Here is a 17,730-nt window from a genome sequence, read left to right on the forward strand (position 1 = left end):
GGTGATGGGTATACTGGCCCTGGTTATGGGTGTACAGACTCTGATGATGGGCACACAGACTCTGGTGATACGTACTCTGACCCTGGTGATAGGTATGGAGACCCTGGTGATGGGTATACTGACCCTGGTTATGGGTATCCAGACCCTGGTGATGGGCACACAGACTCTGGTGACACATACTCTGACCCTGGTGATAGGTATGGAGACCCTGGTGATGGGTATACTGGCCCTGGTTATGGGTGTACAGACTCTGGTGATGGGCACACAGACTCTGGTGATACGTACTCTGACCCTGGTGATAGGTATGGAGACCCTGGTGATGGGTATACTGGCCCTGTTATGGGTATACAGACCCTGGTGATGGGCACACAGACTCTGGTGATACGTACTCTGACCCTGGTGATAGGTATGGAGACCCTGGTGATAGGTATACTGGCCCTGTTATGGGTATACAGACCCTGGTGATGGGCACACAGACTCTGGTGATACGTACTCTGACCCTGGTGATAGGTATGAAGACCCTGGTGATGGGTATACTGGCCCTGGTTATGTGTATACTGACACTTGTGATGGGCACACAGACTCTGGTGATACGTTCTCTGACCCTGGTGATAGGTATGAAGACCCTGGTGATGGGTATACTGACCCTGGTTATGGGTATCCAGACCCTGGTGATGGGCACACAGACTCTGGTGATACGTACTCTGACCCTGGTGATAGGTATGAAGACCCTGGTGATGGGTATACTGGCCCTGGTTATGGGTGTACAGACTCTGGTGAAGGGCACACAGACCCTGGTGATACGTTCTCTGACCCTGGTGATAGGTATGGAGACCCTGGTGATTGGTATACTGACCCTGGTTATGGGTGTACAGACTCTGGTGATGGGCACACAGACTCTGGTTATACGTACTCTGACCCTGGTGATAGGTATGGAGACCCTGGTGATGGGTATACTAGCCCTGGTTATGGGTGTACAGACTCTGGTGATGGGCACACAGACTCTGGTGATACGTACTCTGACCCTGGAGACCCTGGTGATGGGTATACTGACCCTGGTTATGTGTATACAGACCCTGGTGATAGGTCATGTGTAGATCTACAAGGGGTCAGTGACCTGTTCACCCCTAATACCCCCCGCCCCCCCAACAAAATAGCTCCTGAGTAAAAAAAAAAGGATAATAGATTTCCTCTTTCTTCCCCTCCTAGTCTTGGATTTTTTATTTATTTTGGACTAAGGTATTTGTAGAACCTGGTGAATGGAACAATGCACGAGATAATATTGGTTTACATAAAGTCTTTATACTAGCATACATGTATGTACTGAAACCATGATATTTTGTTTAGGCACCTAGCATCGTAGCAAAGTGGGTTGAGGGCAGACTCATCCAATCTTGCCTTGAAAAAAAAAACCAACTCAAAAATACTTTTTAAATAATTGAAAATCCTAATCCGTGGGGGTAGGGGGCTAAGTGTACCTTTAACTTCAATTTCACAATTTATTTCCTCTCTTTCATTTCAAATTTTACATGGTCCCAAAAACATTGGGGGGGGGGGGGTGCAACTGTATGTTAATTTCCTTTTTTATAAGTAAATCCAAGAAAAATATTTGCTGCGAGAAAACGTGTGCTGGAGGGGGGGCAGTCCCGTCCCCCTGTCCCTGCCCCCATTCCAACCCCCCCCCCCCCCTCCGATGCTAAGTGCCTGTTGTTTTCCTGTAACATTGATTTTGATTGTTCTCTCAATTATTTATTTAATTTTTTGGTGTAAAATCTAATGCACATAACATTTTAATCACTTCTGATCATATTTTTCATATAAAAATCGCATTTTTAAATTGCACATATATCAGTTCGAAGTTCCTCCAAATAGCTTTCGAATTTCCTCCCAATCGTTTACCGATCCCGATGGAAAGTTGATTCACGCATGCGCACATCCTGGTTATAGTGCCTGGTTATGGGATATAAAAAGTACCCTATTCTATACCTCAGACTTGGCCTGGGCAAAACAAAAGGTTGGCAGTTATTAATCTGCCAATCTCATTAAAATTTCGGGATATTTGATGGACTAGTATATTTGTATTCGCTGTAGATATTGCTGCAAAATAATGCGTATTTGGAATTGACGATTGCAGATCTGCCCCGGCATTTATTTTGCCACGGCCCGGGTTTGCATACCCATTTTACCAAGACTCGTATTCCATACTTCTAAAACGAGGTTCTTTGTTTAAAGCAGCCATGATATTATACGAAAAAGGGTCGATCTGACTATGATGAATTTGCTTGTTGTGCAACAGTTTGCATATGAAGGGAAGTTTTGAAACATGAAAAATATATTGGTGCCGATTTTGTGAAGTAAATTGAGGCTAAATATTTCAATGCGTTGACAGTTTTCACACATGACGTTGGTGTTAGCTTGTTCTGATTTTCGTTTCGTTTTCATTATTTATGCTTTGTAACCTGGAAACTATCGTCTGTATTTCGTGATTTTTCGTATCAAATCAATCAGAGACTTCGGTAAATCAAACAGTTACGTTAACTGTTTACCTGCGCAAATTAAGCAAAATCTGATGTAGGGGTACTGAAATACAATTCATTCTATCGGTAATTCGGCATTATCTTTTGCATAATGGTAGATTAATGCAATAGGTTTTGTTGAGATGCTCGGCATTTTCTCTAGTTTATTCAGTTTAAATAGAGTTTGATATCGCTTACGGAAACATATAGGTATATCCATGTATATATATATATATATATATATATATATATATATATATATATATATATATATATATGATTCATTTCGAAAAAATAAATTGTGTTCATTATTTGTTATACATGTAGTGCATGTTGTTTACAATTTCTATTTACTAACCATATTTGAGTGTTAAGCTTCGAATTATAAGCAAGATACAGAGATTTGCTCATAATTCTATGTTTGTACACAGATCTTTAAAGCTAAAGATTAAAAAAGTATAAAAAAAAATTGTCAATATTTATTACGAAAGTTTTCAAAATCTGTTCTTCCAGAAACCCACTTATTGAATTGTAAACTTAACCTTTTTAGCTCACCTGAGGATGGGGCAACAATGGGGGGGTCGAAGTTTAACATGAATATATAGAGTAACTCTTAAGAAATCTTCTTCTCAGAAACTAATCGGCCAGGAAAGCTGAAACTTGTGTGGAAGCATCTTCAGGTAGTGTAGATTCAAAGATGTGAAAATCATGACCCCTGGGGGTAGGGTGGGGCCACAATGGAGGGTTCAATTTTTTTTACATATGAATATAAAAAGTAAATCTTTAAAAATCTTCTTCTCAGAAACTAATCGGCCAGGAAAGCTGACACTTGTGTGGATGCATCCTTAGGTAGTGAAGATTCAAATTTGTGAAAATCATGACCCCCGAGGGTAGGGTGGGGCCACAATAGGGGATCGACGTTTTACATAGGAATATATACAGTAAATCTTTAAAAATCTTCTTCTCAAAAACTAATCAGACAGGAAAGCTGACACATGTGTGGATGCATCCTCAGGTAGTGTAAATTTTAAAGTTGTGAAAATCATGACCCCCGGGGGTAGGGTGGGGCCACAATGTGGGATCGAAATTTAACATAAGAATATATAGAGTAAATCTTTAAAAATCTTCTTCTCAGAAACTAATTCGCCGGCAAAGCTGGAACTTGTGTGGAAGCATCCTCAGGTAGTGTAGATTTTAAGTTGTGAAAATCATGACCCCTGGGGGTAGGTTGGGGCCACAATGGGGGATCGAAGTTTAACATATGATTATATACAAAAAAAATTTTAAAAATCTTCTTCTCAGAAACTAATTAGCCAGGAAAGCTAAAACTTTTGTGGAAGCATACTCAGGTAGTGTAGATTCAAATTTGTGAAAACCATGACCCCTGGGGGTAGGTTTGGGCCATATTGGGAGGTCGATGTTTTACATAGGAATAAACAGAGTTATTCTTTAAAAATCTTCTTCCCAGAAACTAATCGGCCAGGAAAGCTGAAACTTGTGCGAAAGCATCCTCAGGTAGTGTAGATTCAAAGTTGTGAAAATAATGATCCCCAGGGTTAGGGTGGGGCCACAAGGGGGGGGGGGGGTCAAAGTTTAACAAAGGAATATATAGGGTAAATCTTTAAAAATCTTCTCAGAAACTAATCAGCCGGATGATTCTTTATAATTGTTAAGACTTTGGCCCCAGGACAATTCTTTGGCCTCACGAGAAGGTTCAGAGTTTGATGTACGTTTATATCCCATATATAAACTATTGTTAGGGATCTTTTTTAGATCTGCAATACTCAACATATGATATGACTATAAAATCATCCTGTTAGAAAAGGGACTAATGATTATAAACATAAGAATATCCAGGGGAAAATGGATTTTATTTATACAGGATTTACATGAATTATTGTACATTGTCCAGATAGTTTGTATTATGACTCCATTGAGATGATTTTATCATACCTCTTGTTCCTCAGGTGAGCGATGTGGCCCATGGGCCTCTTGTTTAATAGTTTGTGTTTAATAGAGACGAAAGCAAACTGTACAATTGAAGTAGTAAATACCTATACCAGAAATGAGGATTTTTTCAAAAAATGAAATAAAAATATGACTTTATTTGGATGGCAAATAAAAAGGACATTTTGAGAAATACGTGTCTGTTTACACCAAGAAATGTGATTAAAATCTTATAAAAATTTCGGCTATCTCTGTTATATTATAGGAATACAAGAAAAGTTTGGTGGATCAGCAAGAAGGACCAAATGTAATAGCTGAACAGTTGAATGATGTTGGCAACATCGCAGGTGTGTCAATAACAGCAGTACTCAATGAATCAAACTTAGATAATGTAGAGTTTGACATCGATGTGACACAAATGGAAAATGAGCCAGATGAAGTTGTAGAAACTTCCTCTCTTAAGGAATTAAATCAGATTTCAAAACCAACAATTCAAAGTTCCAGTGCTTCTAAGAAATGGGGGTTTTCCTTAGAAGCTGCTTTAAGTCCTACCCTTCAGACATACAGTTCCACCTCACCAGTCTTCAGTCCTGCTTCACCAGCATATGGTTCTACCTCTGCAGGATTTTGCCCCACCTCACCAGCATACAATCCCACCTCACCAGCATACAGTCCCACCTCACCAGCATACAATCTCACCTCACCAGCATACAGTCCCACCTCACCAGCATACAATCCCACCTCACTAGCATTTAGACCTACCTCACCAATCTTAAAAGTGTCAAAAGCATTCAATCCCACTTCACCAGCTTATCTTTCTCCATCTATCACTCTCCGTCCCACTTTTCCAGCAATCTGTCTTAACTCCATATCACAAACATACTTCTCCACTACAGCAGCAGTCTCTCAAACCGTGCCACCACAAAGTTTCACTGGCAACATAGATCAGAAAGCAGACCAAGAATATTCAGATGATGATATTCATGTTGAATCTGACAGTGAAGATGATGATTTTGAGGTGAATGATGACAGGGGAAGTAGTTTAGAGAGAAGACCTAGACCAATAGACAAATGCTTTGATGAAAATGAAGATATTGAGGAGAATGAGAGTAGTGCTAATATAATTAAGAGATATGGAGAACAAGAAAAATCTAATTATTCAGAAGGCAGGGGTTCAGAAAAAAGAAATAGATATTTGCAAAGTGAAGATCAAAGTTTTAAAAGTAGTAACAGTCCAGTTTTAAAGAGAAGAGGAAGGAGTAGAAACAGGATATATAACAGTAGACAAGAAGAAAGAGGAGTCAGAAGTTGTGATAGGAGCTGGAATAGAAGAGACAGAAATAGTGATAGAAGCGGAGATAGTAGCACCAAAAATATGGATAGAAGCTGGGATAGTATAACCAGAAGCAGAGATAGTAGCACCGAAAGTAGGAATAGGAGCTTGGATAGAAGATCCAGAAGTAGGGATAGAATCAGGGTTTCTAGATCCAGAATAAGGGATAGAAACTGGGATAGTATAACAAGAAGCAGGGAAAGTAGCACCAAAAGTAGGAATAGAAGAGACAGAAGTCATAATGGGACCTTTGATAGAAGATCAAGAAGTGGGGATAGAAGCTGGGATAGTATAACCGGAAGCCGGGATAGTAGCACCAAAAGAAGGGATAACAGCTCCAGAAGTAGGGATAGAAGCTGTGATAGTATAACCAGAAGCAGGGATAGTAGCACCAACAGTAGGGATAGAAGCTTGGATAGTAAAACCAAAAGCAAGGATATTAGCACCAAAAGAAGGGATAGAAACTTTGGTAGAAGGGACAGAAGTAGGGTTAGAAACTTTGATAGTATAACCAGAAGCAGGGATAGTAGCTTGGGTAGAAGGGACAGAAGTAGAGATATGAACTTGGATAGTAGAACCAGCAGTAGGGATAAAAGATCCAGTAGAGATAGCAGCAGTGATTGCAGCACCAAAAGTAGGGATAGAAGCTTGGATAGAAGAGACAGAAAATGTGATAGAAGCTCGGATAGTAGAACCAGAAGTAGGGATAGAAGCAGGGATAGTAGAACCAGAAGTAGGGATAGAAGCAGATATACAAGAACCAAAAGTAGAGACTGGAGCTGGTATAGAAGAGACAGAAGTTATGATAGGAGCTGGGATAGAAGAGACCGAAGTAGGGATAGGAGCTTGGAGAGTAGAGACAGAAGTTATGATGGGAGCTGTACTAGGAAATCAAGAAGTACGGATAGAAGCTGGGAGAGAAGAGACAGAAGCTGGGATAGGGAAAATAGAAGAAGAGAAAGAAGAGACAGAAGTAGAGATAGATGCATGGATAGCAGTAGAGATAGAAGCTGGGATAGAAGAGACAGAAGATGTGATAGAAGCTGGGATGGAAGAAGCAGAAGTAGGGATAGAAGCAGGGATATTAGAACCAGAAGTAGGGATAGAAGCAGAGATACTAGAACCAAAAGTAGAGATTGGAGCTGGTATAGAAGAGACAGAAGTTATGATAGGAGCTGGGATAGAAGAGACCAAAGTAGGGATAGGAGCTGGGAGAGTAGAGACGGAAGTAGGAACAGAAGCTGGGATAGAGAAAACAGAAGAGATAGAAGAGACAGAAGAAGGGATCAAAGCTGGGGTAGAAGAGACAGAAGCAGGAACAAAAGCTGGGATAGTAGAGTCAGACGCCGCAATAAAAGCTGGGATGAAAGAGAAAATAGAAGAGATAGAAACATTTACAGAAAATCCAAAAGAAGAGATTGGAATTGGGAAAGTAGTAAAATAGGTAGTGATAGAAGCTGGGATAGAGACAGAAGCATTAAAGATAGGAGTAAAAAATTGTATGGAAAGAAAACAAGAGGCAGGAAAAGAAAAACAAGTAAGAAAAGTGATGATAGTAAGATGCCACAGAGAACCAAAGAACCGTATAATCTGAAGGGAACTCAGTTTGAACTAGAGCTATCAGAAGAAGGTGAGATAATGGATTAAATATTTAAACAGAATAAACTATATTTGAAGAAATAAACATGATTTCTGTCCTATTATGTATTTTGTATATATATGCATTGATTTATTGCAATTGCCTCTTTGTAGAACTTTTGAATTCCTTGTGCCTTTATGAAAGTCAGTTTGAGGCACCTGTTGGAAATGGAGATATTGAAGTCCACTGCTGGACAGGTATAGATGTACACTCTTATAACAAAGATATATGAATCAAGTTTGTTATGAAGAATGTCAGAGTATTGGTAAATGATAATGATTAATTCCATATTTGTAACTGAGTGGAATGGATCTAATTAAGGATTGTTAATAACATTAACAATTTTGTATTCATGCAATTTATATTGTTTTAATGTTTGAGATTTGACTTATGTCTGACATGGTTAAAGTAATTAGTTTAAAACAATTTTTTTTAGAAATTTAATACACAATTTGTGCTTTCTTGAATTGGAGGACAAAATAAAATTTTTAGTAGAAACTGAGACATTAATCTGAGATTTGAAGTTTTTTAAATGAGAAATCCAAGACAGAACTCTGCCACTATATTTAACCTGAACTCAAGTTATGATTTTCTTACTTCAGGGAATTTGCACTATCAAAAGATTAGTACCAGGGAAAACATAAATTATGAAATTGACGTTTATGTTAATCCACAGAGAAAAGAGAGGTGAGAAACATTTGAGAGTGACTTTCATTGATAAGTATGCCTTATAAGAGCAAGTACAAAGGTATACACAGATTTGCCGTCATTTTCAGCTCACTGAGCATATGGTGCACATTGGCGGATCCAGAGGGGGGGTTCCGGGGGTCGGAACCCCCCCTTTCTCTAGGACATATGAATTTTTTTTAAAACGTTTAATGCCTATTTAAAGGCAATTTTTCCCATTTATAAAAAAAAAACTGTAATTATCTCAAATAAATGCTTTTAAATTTGCTTATTTAAAGAATTTCGTACTAAGTCCCATAATTTTGTTCTTATATGTTAAAACCCTATCGATTTTTTTATCGAAATAAAGTATATTGTACTCCCCTTCAGCATCCGGTGTTTACAACACTGAGTAAATATGTGGAAAATTAAAGAATAAATACATAAAATTAAGCAGTATCACAGATTTATAATAACATCTACAATGTATTTTCTACTCTATTTCTTTAAAAAAAAAAATCGAATATAGTTCATACAGTTTTGAACTCACAAGCCATCGAGTAAAGCCGCTTTTAAATGTATTGTTTAGTTAATTAACCTAAATAATCATAAAAGATGAGTTTTACTTCGTTTCATACGAAAAATACAAAGAAAACTACATGACCTGCTTATGCAGATTATGCTATTTTTCTGGAATGCTAGCTACCTTCATACCCACTTTTAAACACAAAAGAAAGCTTTTTTGGTTTGTTTCCAAGAATCGAAAATTCTGTTACAAATATACCTTGTAAAGGGTTTATATGTAAACCATTATGAAAATGCACGCTTTTTCAAAACTTTTTTAAAATATGCTCGCATCTGTACCAGTCCGGATGATGTAGATTACCCATTACAGAGGTCACATCAAGTTCCTTGGGACGACAATTGCTTTTACCATTGTATTACACACGTACCATCTTTTCAGCAGATAAATTATCCCCATTCTTTTGTCATATCCTATCATTTAGACCTTTATTCAAGAAGGCAATCAATAGAAATCAAAATCGATAAATAGTTCAGAATTAAAAAACATCAAAGACATAAAAAAAATTACCAAAATATCCATTTTTATAATAGTTTCTCGTAATTAGTCTGAGTTATTTTTTGTTTCTTAGTGTTTCTTTTCTATCAAGCATAGACGCACTTTCTCATTGCTGGAAACATGGGTTTCTTAAGGCTAGATATTATGCAAATCTTCCTTACCTAAACCAAAACGGCAAAACACTCAAAAATGCAGTGCACTCTGATGTTGATATAGATGTAAAATAGATAGTGATGAGATAAATGTTTATTAAATACAGTTGTATACGCAGGAAAACGTTCAAAAAGCCCTTGTTTATTGACAAATGATGAATTTTGCACATATTGATTTTCATCAAATGGAACCCCCCCTTTTCCAAATTGCTGGATCCGCCTCTGGTGCATCTAGGGACATTTCAGGAATAAAAAATTGGATGCTGAATCTAAGCTATAGGTATCAAATGCTAAAGGAGGTTACAGTTAAGGAGCAGGCTAAGTCTTTGGTGCATTTTCCCTTTGATGGCCATATTCACGTTAATAATAGCCTTATTCCTGTCTTCACCAAACTTTCATAGAGTGTGCATGTAATGATACTTCAGCACTTGACAAACTTGATTTCTGAATCTAAGCCATAGGTATTGAATGCTGAAGGAGGTTACAGGTTTAAAACCAGGTTAAACAATTATAGAGCATTAATTGCCTTTTGATGATCACATCTATGTTATTTTTGGTCCTATCTTTACTTAGATGGATGATGCATCTTTTAATACTTATCTAATGCACTCTTCAAGCTTTGATGAGCATTAGGTGATGCTGGATGAGTTTAAAGTTTTTCGAGCAGGTCACATACCTGGGTTAATGATGGTCCTTACTTATTCAAACATGCATGGTTGATTTAACTACATGTATGTAAATGAAGTACAAAGCAAAACTAGCTTCAAATACAGAGTGTGACCTTGATTTTTTAGATGCTCAGGCAGGTTTAAGTTTAAAAGCAATTCAAAGTGTGTTAGAGTTTTTAATTATAAAGAAACACATATTTTGGTTGGGTTGAAATTTTGTTGTTTTAAACCAAATAAAATTTTGTTGGCAATTAATTTCGTCATATTGCTATTTCTAAATTGTATCACCTATCAACTTTGTATTTATAATACTTGGATTAAATATTTTTTGTGGATTTAATTTCGTTGATTTATTCTGCCAACGAAAATAACGAAATTTTTTAAATCCTGAACGAATATTTCTGCTTCTACAGAATAATAATCTCTTCGTGAAAAGCAAGGAACAAACTATATTGATTTATTATTAATAATATTTGCTTTATTAAATTTTATAATAAATTTTTGGAGTAAGGTTTCATGGTGTATGCAATTTGTATTCTAATTATTTAAACTTGTAGGGTACAAAATGTATTGTTGCCAAAAACATTATACATGACCTTTGTGCCAAGTTATCTGCTGAGAATGTTGAGCCTGCAGCAATTTCTGGAGAATGCAGTGCAAGCAACTATGAAAGTGCAAGATGCTCCAGAAGAATTCTTACCAATAGGAGAATTCTTACCGATAGGACTGGTAAGAACAAATCATCATCGGCAAAAGAACATCTCACATTTCTCATCACTATGATTAAAAACATCTCATGTTCATCATCAGGAACATATCACATTTCTTATCACTGTCACAGGAACATCTCACATTTCACAGGAATGTATCACATTTCACAGGAACATCTCACACATTTCTCATTACTGTAACAGTAACATCTAACATTTCTCACCACTGTTACAGGAACATATGTCACATTTCTCATCACTGTCACAGGAACATATCTCACATTTCTCATAACTATCACAGGAACATCTCACATTTCTCACCACTGTTACAGGAACATATCTCACATTTCCCATCACTGTCACAGGAACATATCTCACATCTTCATCACTGTGACAGGAACATCTCTCACATTTCTCATCACTGTCACAGGAACATATCTCACAAATCTCATCACTATCAAAGGAACATATCTCACATTTCTCATCACTGTAACAGGAACATCTCACTTTTTTCACCACTGTCACAGGAACATATCTCACATTTCTCGTCACTGTGACAGGAATATATCTCTTATTACTGTCATGGGAACATCTCACATTTCTCATCACTGTCACAAAAACATCTCACATTTCTAATCACTGTCACAGAAACACATCTCACATTTCTCTTCACTGTCACAGGAACATATCACACATTTCATGTTACTGTCACAAGGACATCTCACATTTCTCATGACTGTCACAGAAATATCTCACATTTTTCATGACCGTCATAAGAGTGTCTCACATCCCTCATGTTATTTTTTTTATACAGTTTCTACTACACAGAACTTGAGGGAACAAATCAATATCATTGCTGCAACAAAAGCATTATATTCTTAGTTTTTACATGCATATTCTTAAGCAGTGGTAATAGGTCATCATGTGAAAGTGATATTGGTGAGGGATCAGTACACAGAAAGTTCATACTTTGCGTTATTCAAACATGCATGTGTATATTTATCATATGGGTCCCTTTTGGCACTCTCACTTTCACAGGAACATATCTCACATTTCTTATCACTGTCACAGAAACATCTTTTTCTTGTTACTGTCACAGTAACATAACGCACATTTCTTATCATTGTAACATCACTGTAACAGGAACATCTCACATTTTTCACCACTGTCACAGTAACATATCTCACATTTTTCATTACTCACAGGAACATCTCACATTTCTCATCACTATCACAGGATCATATCTTTCATTACTGTCATGGGAAAATCTCACATTTCTCGTCACTGTCACAAAAACGTCTCTCATTTCTCGTCACTGTCCCATTAAAGCATCTCACATTTCTCGTCACTGTCACAAAAACATCTCTCATTTCTTGTCACTGTCACAGGAACATATCACACATTTCTCATCACTGTCACAGGAACATCTCACATTTCTCATCACTGTCACAGGAACATATCTCACATTTCATGTCACTGTCACAAGAACATCTCACATTCCTCATGACTGTCACAGAAATATTTCACATTTTTCATCACCGTCATAAGAGTGTCTCACATTCCTCATGTTGTTTTTTTATACAGTTTCTACTACACAGAACTTCAGAAAACAAATCAATATCATTGCTGCAACAAAAGCAATACATTCTTATTTTTTACCTGCATTTTCTTTACTTTATACTACTTAAGCAGTTGTGAATAAGTCATCATGTGAAATTGATATTGGTGAGGGATCATGCAGTACACAGAAATGTCATACTTTGCGTTATTCAAACATGCATGTGAATGTTTATCATATGGGTCACTTTTGGCCATGCAAAATGTTAATTTGTTGAGCCAACACATTCACTGGATATATATGTTTCTGGTTTTTGGATTTCAAGAATTTAGCATCTTTTTCTTGAATAAGTATTGCTTGAATTGTCGGAAACTGTTAGAATGCTCTTGTTCTTTGTAGATTGGATGCATTCAAATCGAGGAACCTAAGGGACATTTTGAACTTGTTTTAGCAATTCCACATTCTATGAGTGAGACAGTATTGTTCCTTATCCCAGAATATGGAAAGGCTGTGGCTGAACAGCTTGAAGAGTTTGTGAAGGAACATAAAATGCAGGTATGTGTTTGACAAAATCATATTATGTTTATATTGTTCAAAATTCACCTGTGGATTAGGAGCATAAATGTACAATTTCATATGAATAGCCGTTATAAACAGAATATCTATCTAATTAATTATTAAAATTGTTATGAATGTACAATTCAGACAACATCCACACTTTCAACTAAGAAATATAAATGACCATCATTTTTAGCTCACCTGAGCTGAAAGCTCAAGTGAGCTATTCTGATCACATTTTGTCTGTCGTCCGTCCGTCTGTCCGTCCGTCCGTCTGTCCGTAAACTTTTCACATTTTCAACATCTTCTCAAGAACTACTTGGCCAATTTCAACCAAACTTGGCACAAATCATCCTTAGGCAAAGGGGATTCAAAGTTGTGAACATTAAGGGTCACACCCGTTTTCAAGGGGAGATAATTAGAATTTAATGAAAAATTTCGAGAAATTTTCAAAAATCTTCTTCTCAAGAACCAGAAAGCCAGGAAAGCTGAAACTTGTGTGGAAGCATCCTCAGGTAGTGTAGATTCAAAGTTGTGAAATTCATGACCCCCGGGGGTAGGGTGGGCCCACAATGGGGGGTCGAAGTTTTACATAGGAATATATAGAGTAAATCTTTAAAAATCTTCTTCTCAGAAACTAAACAGCCAGGAAAGCTGAAACTTGTGTGGAAGCATCCTCAGGTAGTGTAGATTCAAAGTTGTGAAAATCATGACCCCCAGGGGTAGGGTGGGGCCACAATGGGGGGTTGAAGTTTTACATAGGAATATATAGAGTAAATCTTTAAAAATCTTCTTCTCAGAAACTAAACAGCCAGGAAAGCTGAAACTTGTGTGGAAGCATCCTCAGGTAGTGTAGATTCAAAGTTGTGAAAATCATGACCCCCGGGGGTAGGGTGGGGCCACAATGGGGGGTCGAAGTTTTACATAGGAATATATAGAGTAAATCTTTAAAAATCTTCTTCTCAGAAACTAATCAGCCAGGAAAGCTGAAACTTGTGTGGAAACATCCTCAGGTAGTGTAGATTCAAAGTTGTGAAAATCATGACCCCTGGGGGTGAGGCCACATGGGGGGGGTGTTAAAGTTTTACATAGGAATAAAGAGTAAATCTTTAAAAATCTTCTTCTCAGAAACTAATCAGCAAGATGATTCTTTATAATTGTTAAGACTTTGGCTCCAGGACAATTCTTCGGCCTCACAAGAAGGTTCAGAGTTTGATGTAGCAAAATATCCCATATATAAACAATTGTAAAGGATCTTTTTGAGAACTGCAATACTCAACATGTGATACGACTATAAAATTGAAGCAGGCAGCTATTTTTTCATTAGAATCTTTTTGTATTTCTGTTTTGGGTTATTGCCCTTGATTTATTGATTCTTGATTATTTTAATTAATGCATCCACTGTTAACCAATTATTGTGATGATTATTTTTATACAATAATAAATATTCAATGTATATAAGTTGTTTTGCATAAGTAGTTTTGGGTTAGGCTGGATTAGTTTGTTTATTTTTGATTTCCAATTTTTAGATACTATGAATTATTTTAGGCCGGCACATATATAGGGACAGTGTCTATTGCTTTGTACCGAGCGACTGTTTGGGGTTAAACTTGAACAGATACGGAGAGATTGAGGGTGTTAACATCCCTGGTCTATCTAATCTTCGTGTTTTTCTAACCAACGATACAGAATGTGTGGTCATTTCTGCCCTGTATCGCATTAATACAAATGTGCAGTCATACCTGCTTGCATTGGTGGTGATTGCGGCGCCTGCGTTAGGTTGAGCTGTTGGCACAAGTGTGCGGTCATCCCTGCTTGCGTTAACGTTGGTACCTGTTGAGTTGCGTAGGTGTGCGGTCATCCCTGCCTGCGTAACGTTGAGTCCCTATATATGTGCAGGAGCGGTGATTAAAGTCTGCTCTTGTAAATATTGGCAGCAATCAGGGCTATCCGAGTTCCAAGGGGGAAAAATGGATTTTATTTATACAGGATCTACATGTATTAATGTACATTGTCCAGATTGTATTATGACTCCATTAAGCTGACTTTATCATACCTGTTGTTCCTCAGGTGAGCGATGTGGCCCATGGGCCTCTTGTTAAGCCTTTTCCTATCAGAGATTGTTGCATTAATTTTTCGAGTTTATTCTCTCTCTTGATTTGTAATCTGGTTGGTTGCTTTTGCTGGTATACATATAGGATATACATGTTTTTAAAAAATGTTAATGGTTTGTTCAATAAGAAATCATCAATTACTTGATTTGTAGGTTAAAGAATACAGGAACAAACTGAATGAGACACTTTCTACAGGTCTGTATATCTAACTCTTCAATTATTGCACCTTTCTAGTTTTGTTTTGGAAAGATATACTTCTCTTATTTCTTGTGATTTACTTCTTACTTTATTTCAAATGAAAGTATTTTTGTGTCATTTCTTTTTCTTTAATTTAAGATGCACCTTACATCGACATGTGGAAGAGTGTGTGGGACAAAGATGGCACAATGAACTTTAAATATCTGCCACCTTTGAACGAGGTACATGTATAAGTCATGCAAACTCAATTTATAGAAGATTATTGCTTTTAAGAGAGTTTGTCATTTAATGAACCTTTAATAAATATTCTTGGCAAGAACTGACTGCGTTTATTTTTGTTATTACTAGTATTTGTAGACAGAAAAGTGCAACTTGCTAGAGCTAAGTGATAATATTCTTGTCCTTACAAATCATAAGAATTAGAAATGTGATAGTCATTTAATAATTTAAATTGCATTTATGCAGGATGGACTGTGGAGACTTGATAAGGATCTCGCTGAGGGATTAGCAATCAGTGCCGAAAAACTGGAACAGTTACTGAAGAATCAAGGCTTTCTGTCACTATGTAAGATAATACATGCAACATATTAACATTGTGGAAGTAATATCCTGCTAGCTATTTTAGACCATTACCTGCCTGTGACATTCAACACAGAAATATTTGATAGAATATTTGCAAAGGAAAAAATGTTAAATTATTTAGAATTTTTTCTCAAAATTATGGTACTTTTGATATCAAATTATTTCCCGGTACATGTACTACCTCTGATACAGAAAATGACGTAAAACAGAGGAACAAAACACAATGCATTGTTCTTGCATGTGTTTTAGGACCATCAATAATCATAATTCAAACTTTTTGTACATTGAAGATAAAATTATTTTTCTTTCTTAGCAAAATCCATTCAGAGTGAGCTGTTACCTGTGATGGCCACTTTTCTTGTTGGTATAATCAAGTTTATGCATGAATTCAAAGAAAGAAAACTTCCAAAGTGGCTGTGTTGCTGCGAACATCTTCTTGACATATCCCCAAACATTTCTTCGGTGGTAGTCAGTTTTAAATGTATGAAAGAAGTTGTCAGCATTGGGTTTGATTTTCCACTGGAGGCATCCATTCAGTTGGGAAATCGTAAACCAATATCGACTCCTTACATCAGAGATTTGGATCTTGGGAAAAACCTGACACACCTTGTGGATTGCCTGTTACAGTCACTGTTCTAATTTTATGATACTATTGAAAAAGGACTAAGTTAAGAATGTAGAGCAATATAATGGAACACACGGCTCAGTGGCCACTAAGTAAAAGGTCGCTGGTTCAAATCTCACCGTGGACATATGATGTGTTTGTGTGATTTTGAACAGAGTACTTCTGTATCTGCATTTCCTCAACCCAGCCAGCTAAATCAACTGAAAGTTACCCTGCCATTGGCTAGTGTCCCATCTAAGAGGAGTTGATCATTCTCTTCTTCTAGACTAGATGACAACAGAGCAAGGGCTCAAAACCTAACAACCTTCTGGCTTGGAATGAATTTTATCAACTATCCAGTGCAATTTTTAAATTTGATCTCTATGTCAAACTGCAAAAGTTTAATTTGTTTCTTACAAAGCCAATGAAGTGATAGCAAATGTAGTTTATATTTGAGCTGTGATAGATTTGTATAACAGTGTCATATATTTTTATATTTCATATACATTGTATCTTTATTTGTCTGTGATATTGTCTGCAACATTCTTTATCCCATTCAAAAATGAAATTTATGGTCTACAGGTTAACTACATAAATTTAATTCTTATCATTGCAAAGTTAAATGATAGTAGATTTTAGTGGAGTTGTTTGGCTGCAATACATTAAGACGTTGATTTTTTAAAACCATAGTTGGAAATCCATGGTCAATTTAATGCAGATTGTTTTGCAACACTTTGTATTTATCATCTTTTGGGGGGGATCAATAATTCATTCATGTTTACTTTTGTTTTGCAACTTCTATTTTTATTTTAATCTTGTCAACGACTTCCACATTTGTGTTTTAGTTTATCTCTAAATTTTTTAAATTCTTCAGTCTAGGCAACTTATCAATTCTTAATATTTTCTTTAATCTTGGATAATACTTTTTCATCAGTATTTTTTTTTACATGTGTAATGCTGATCTGTTTCTGAACATTCTTCTTAGACTAATACATAGTAAATAATTGGTTTTCCGTGCAATATTTTGTTTGAACATTCTTGTAATAGAAAATGATTGGTTTGCAATATTGTAATAAGCTTGTACTAAATTTATTGTTTTACAAATTAGAAATAAACTTTAAAATTCAATGTTGCTTTTGAAAATTGTTAACCAGGTGGAGTACAAAAATTTATTCTGCTTATTCCTATATATTTTCATTTTCAACTGTCTTTGTCTGTAATAACATTACAAATCTCTTGGCTCTACATGTAGGTTTGTATGTTGAAATGCTACCCAGAGGAATAATTGTTTGAAATTTATGCCTGCTACTTACAATTTTTACCCAGGCTCTGCTAAAAGCAGAGTCCTGGCAGTAGGCAGACAAATCGCCAATGTTACTATAAATAGCACAACTTCAAAAGTAA

General features: G+C 36.5%; 1 protein-coding gene across 2 annotated transcripts in view; it reads left to right on the forward strand.

The window, feature by feature from the left end:
- Nucleotides 1-17,454, forward strand: part of LOC128187177 (protein mono-ADP-ribosyltransferase PARP4-like) — a 45,293-nt gene extending 27,839 nt beyond the window's left edge. Inside the window, exons 34-43 of one of the 2 annotated variants that reach the window (XM_052857431.1) lie at nt 4,729-4,810; nt 5,360-7,426; nt 7,549-7,632; nt 8,038-8,122; nt 10,560-10,731; nt 12,670-12,825; nt 15,095-15,137; nt 15,279-15,361; nt 15,606-15,705; nt 16,036-17,454. In XM_052857431.1, coding sequence (XP_052713391.1) covers nt 4,729-4,810; nt 5,360-7,426; nt 7,549-7,632; nt 8,038-8,122; nt 10,560-10,731; nt 12,670-12,825; nt 15,095-15,137; nt 15,279-15,361; nt 15,606-15,705; nt 16,036-16,361 — 3,198 coding nt within the window. In that variant the 3' untranslated portion in view covers nt 16,362-17,454. Of the gene's footprint in view, nt 1-4,728; nt 7,427-7,548; nt 7,633-8,037; nt 8,123-10,559; nt 10,732-12,669; nt 12,826-15,094; nt 15,138-15,278; nt 15,362-15,605; nt 15,706-16,035 lie in introns of both variants that reach the window. The other variant, XM_052857430.1, reaches the window with a different exon arrangement.
- Nucleotides 17,455-17,730: the final 276 nt, after the last annotated feature.

Source organism: Crassostrea angulata, chromosome 6, assembly GCF_025612915.1.
Source record: "Crassostrea angulata isolate pt1a10 chromosome 6, ASM2561291v2, whole genome shotgun sequence".
Taxonomy (NCBI): Eukaryota; Metazoa; Mollusca; class Bivalvia; order Ostreida; family Ostreidae; genus Magallana; species Magallana angulata.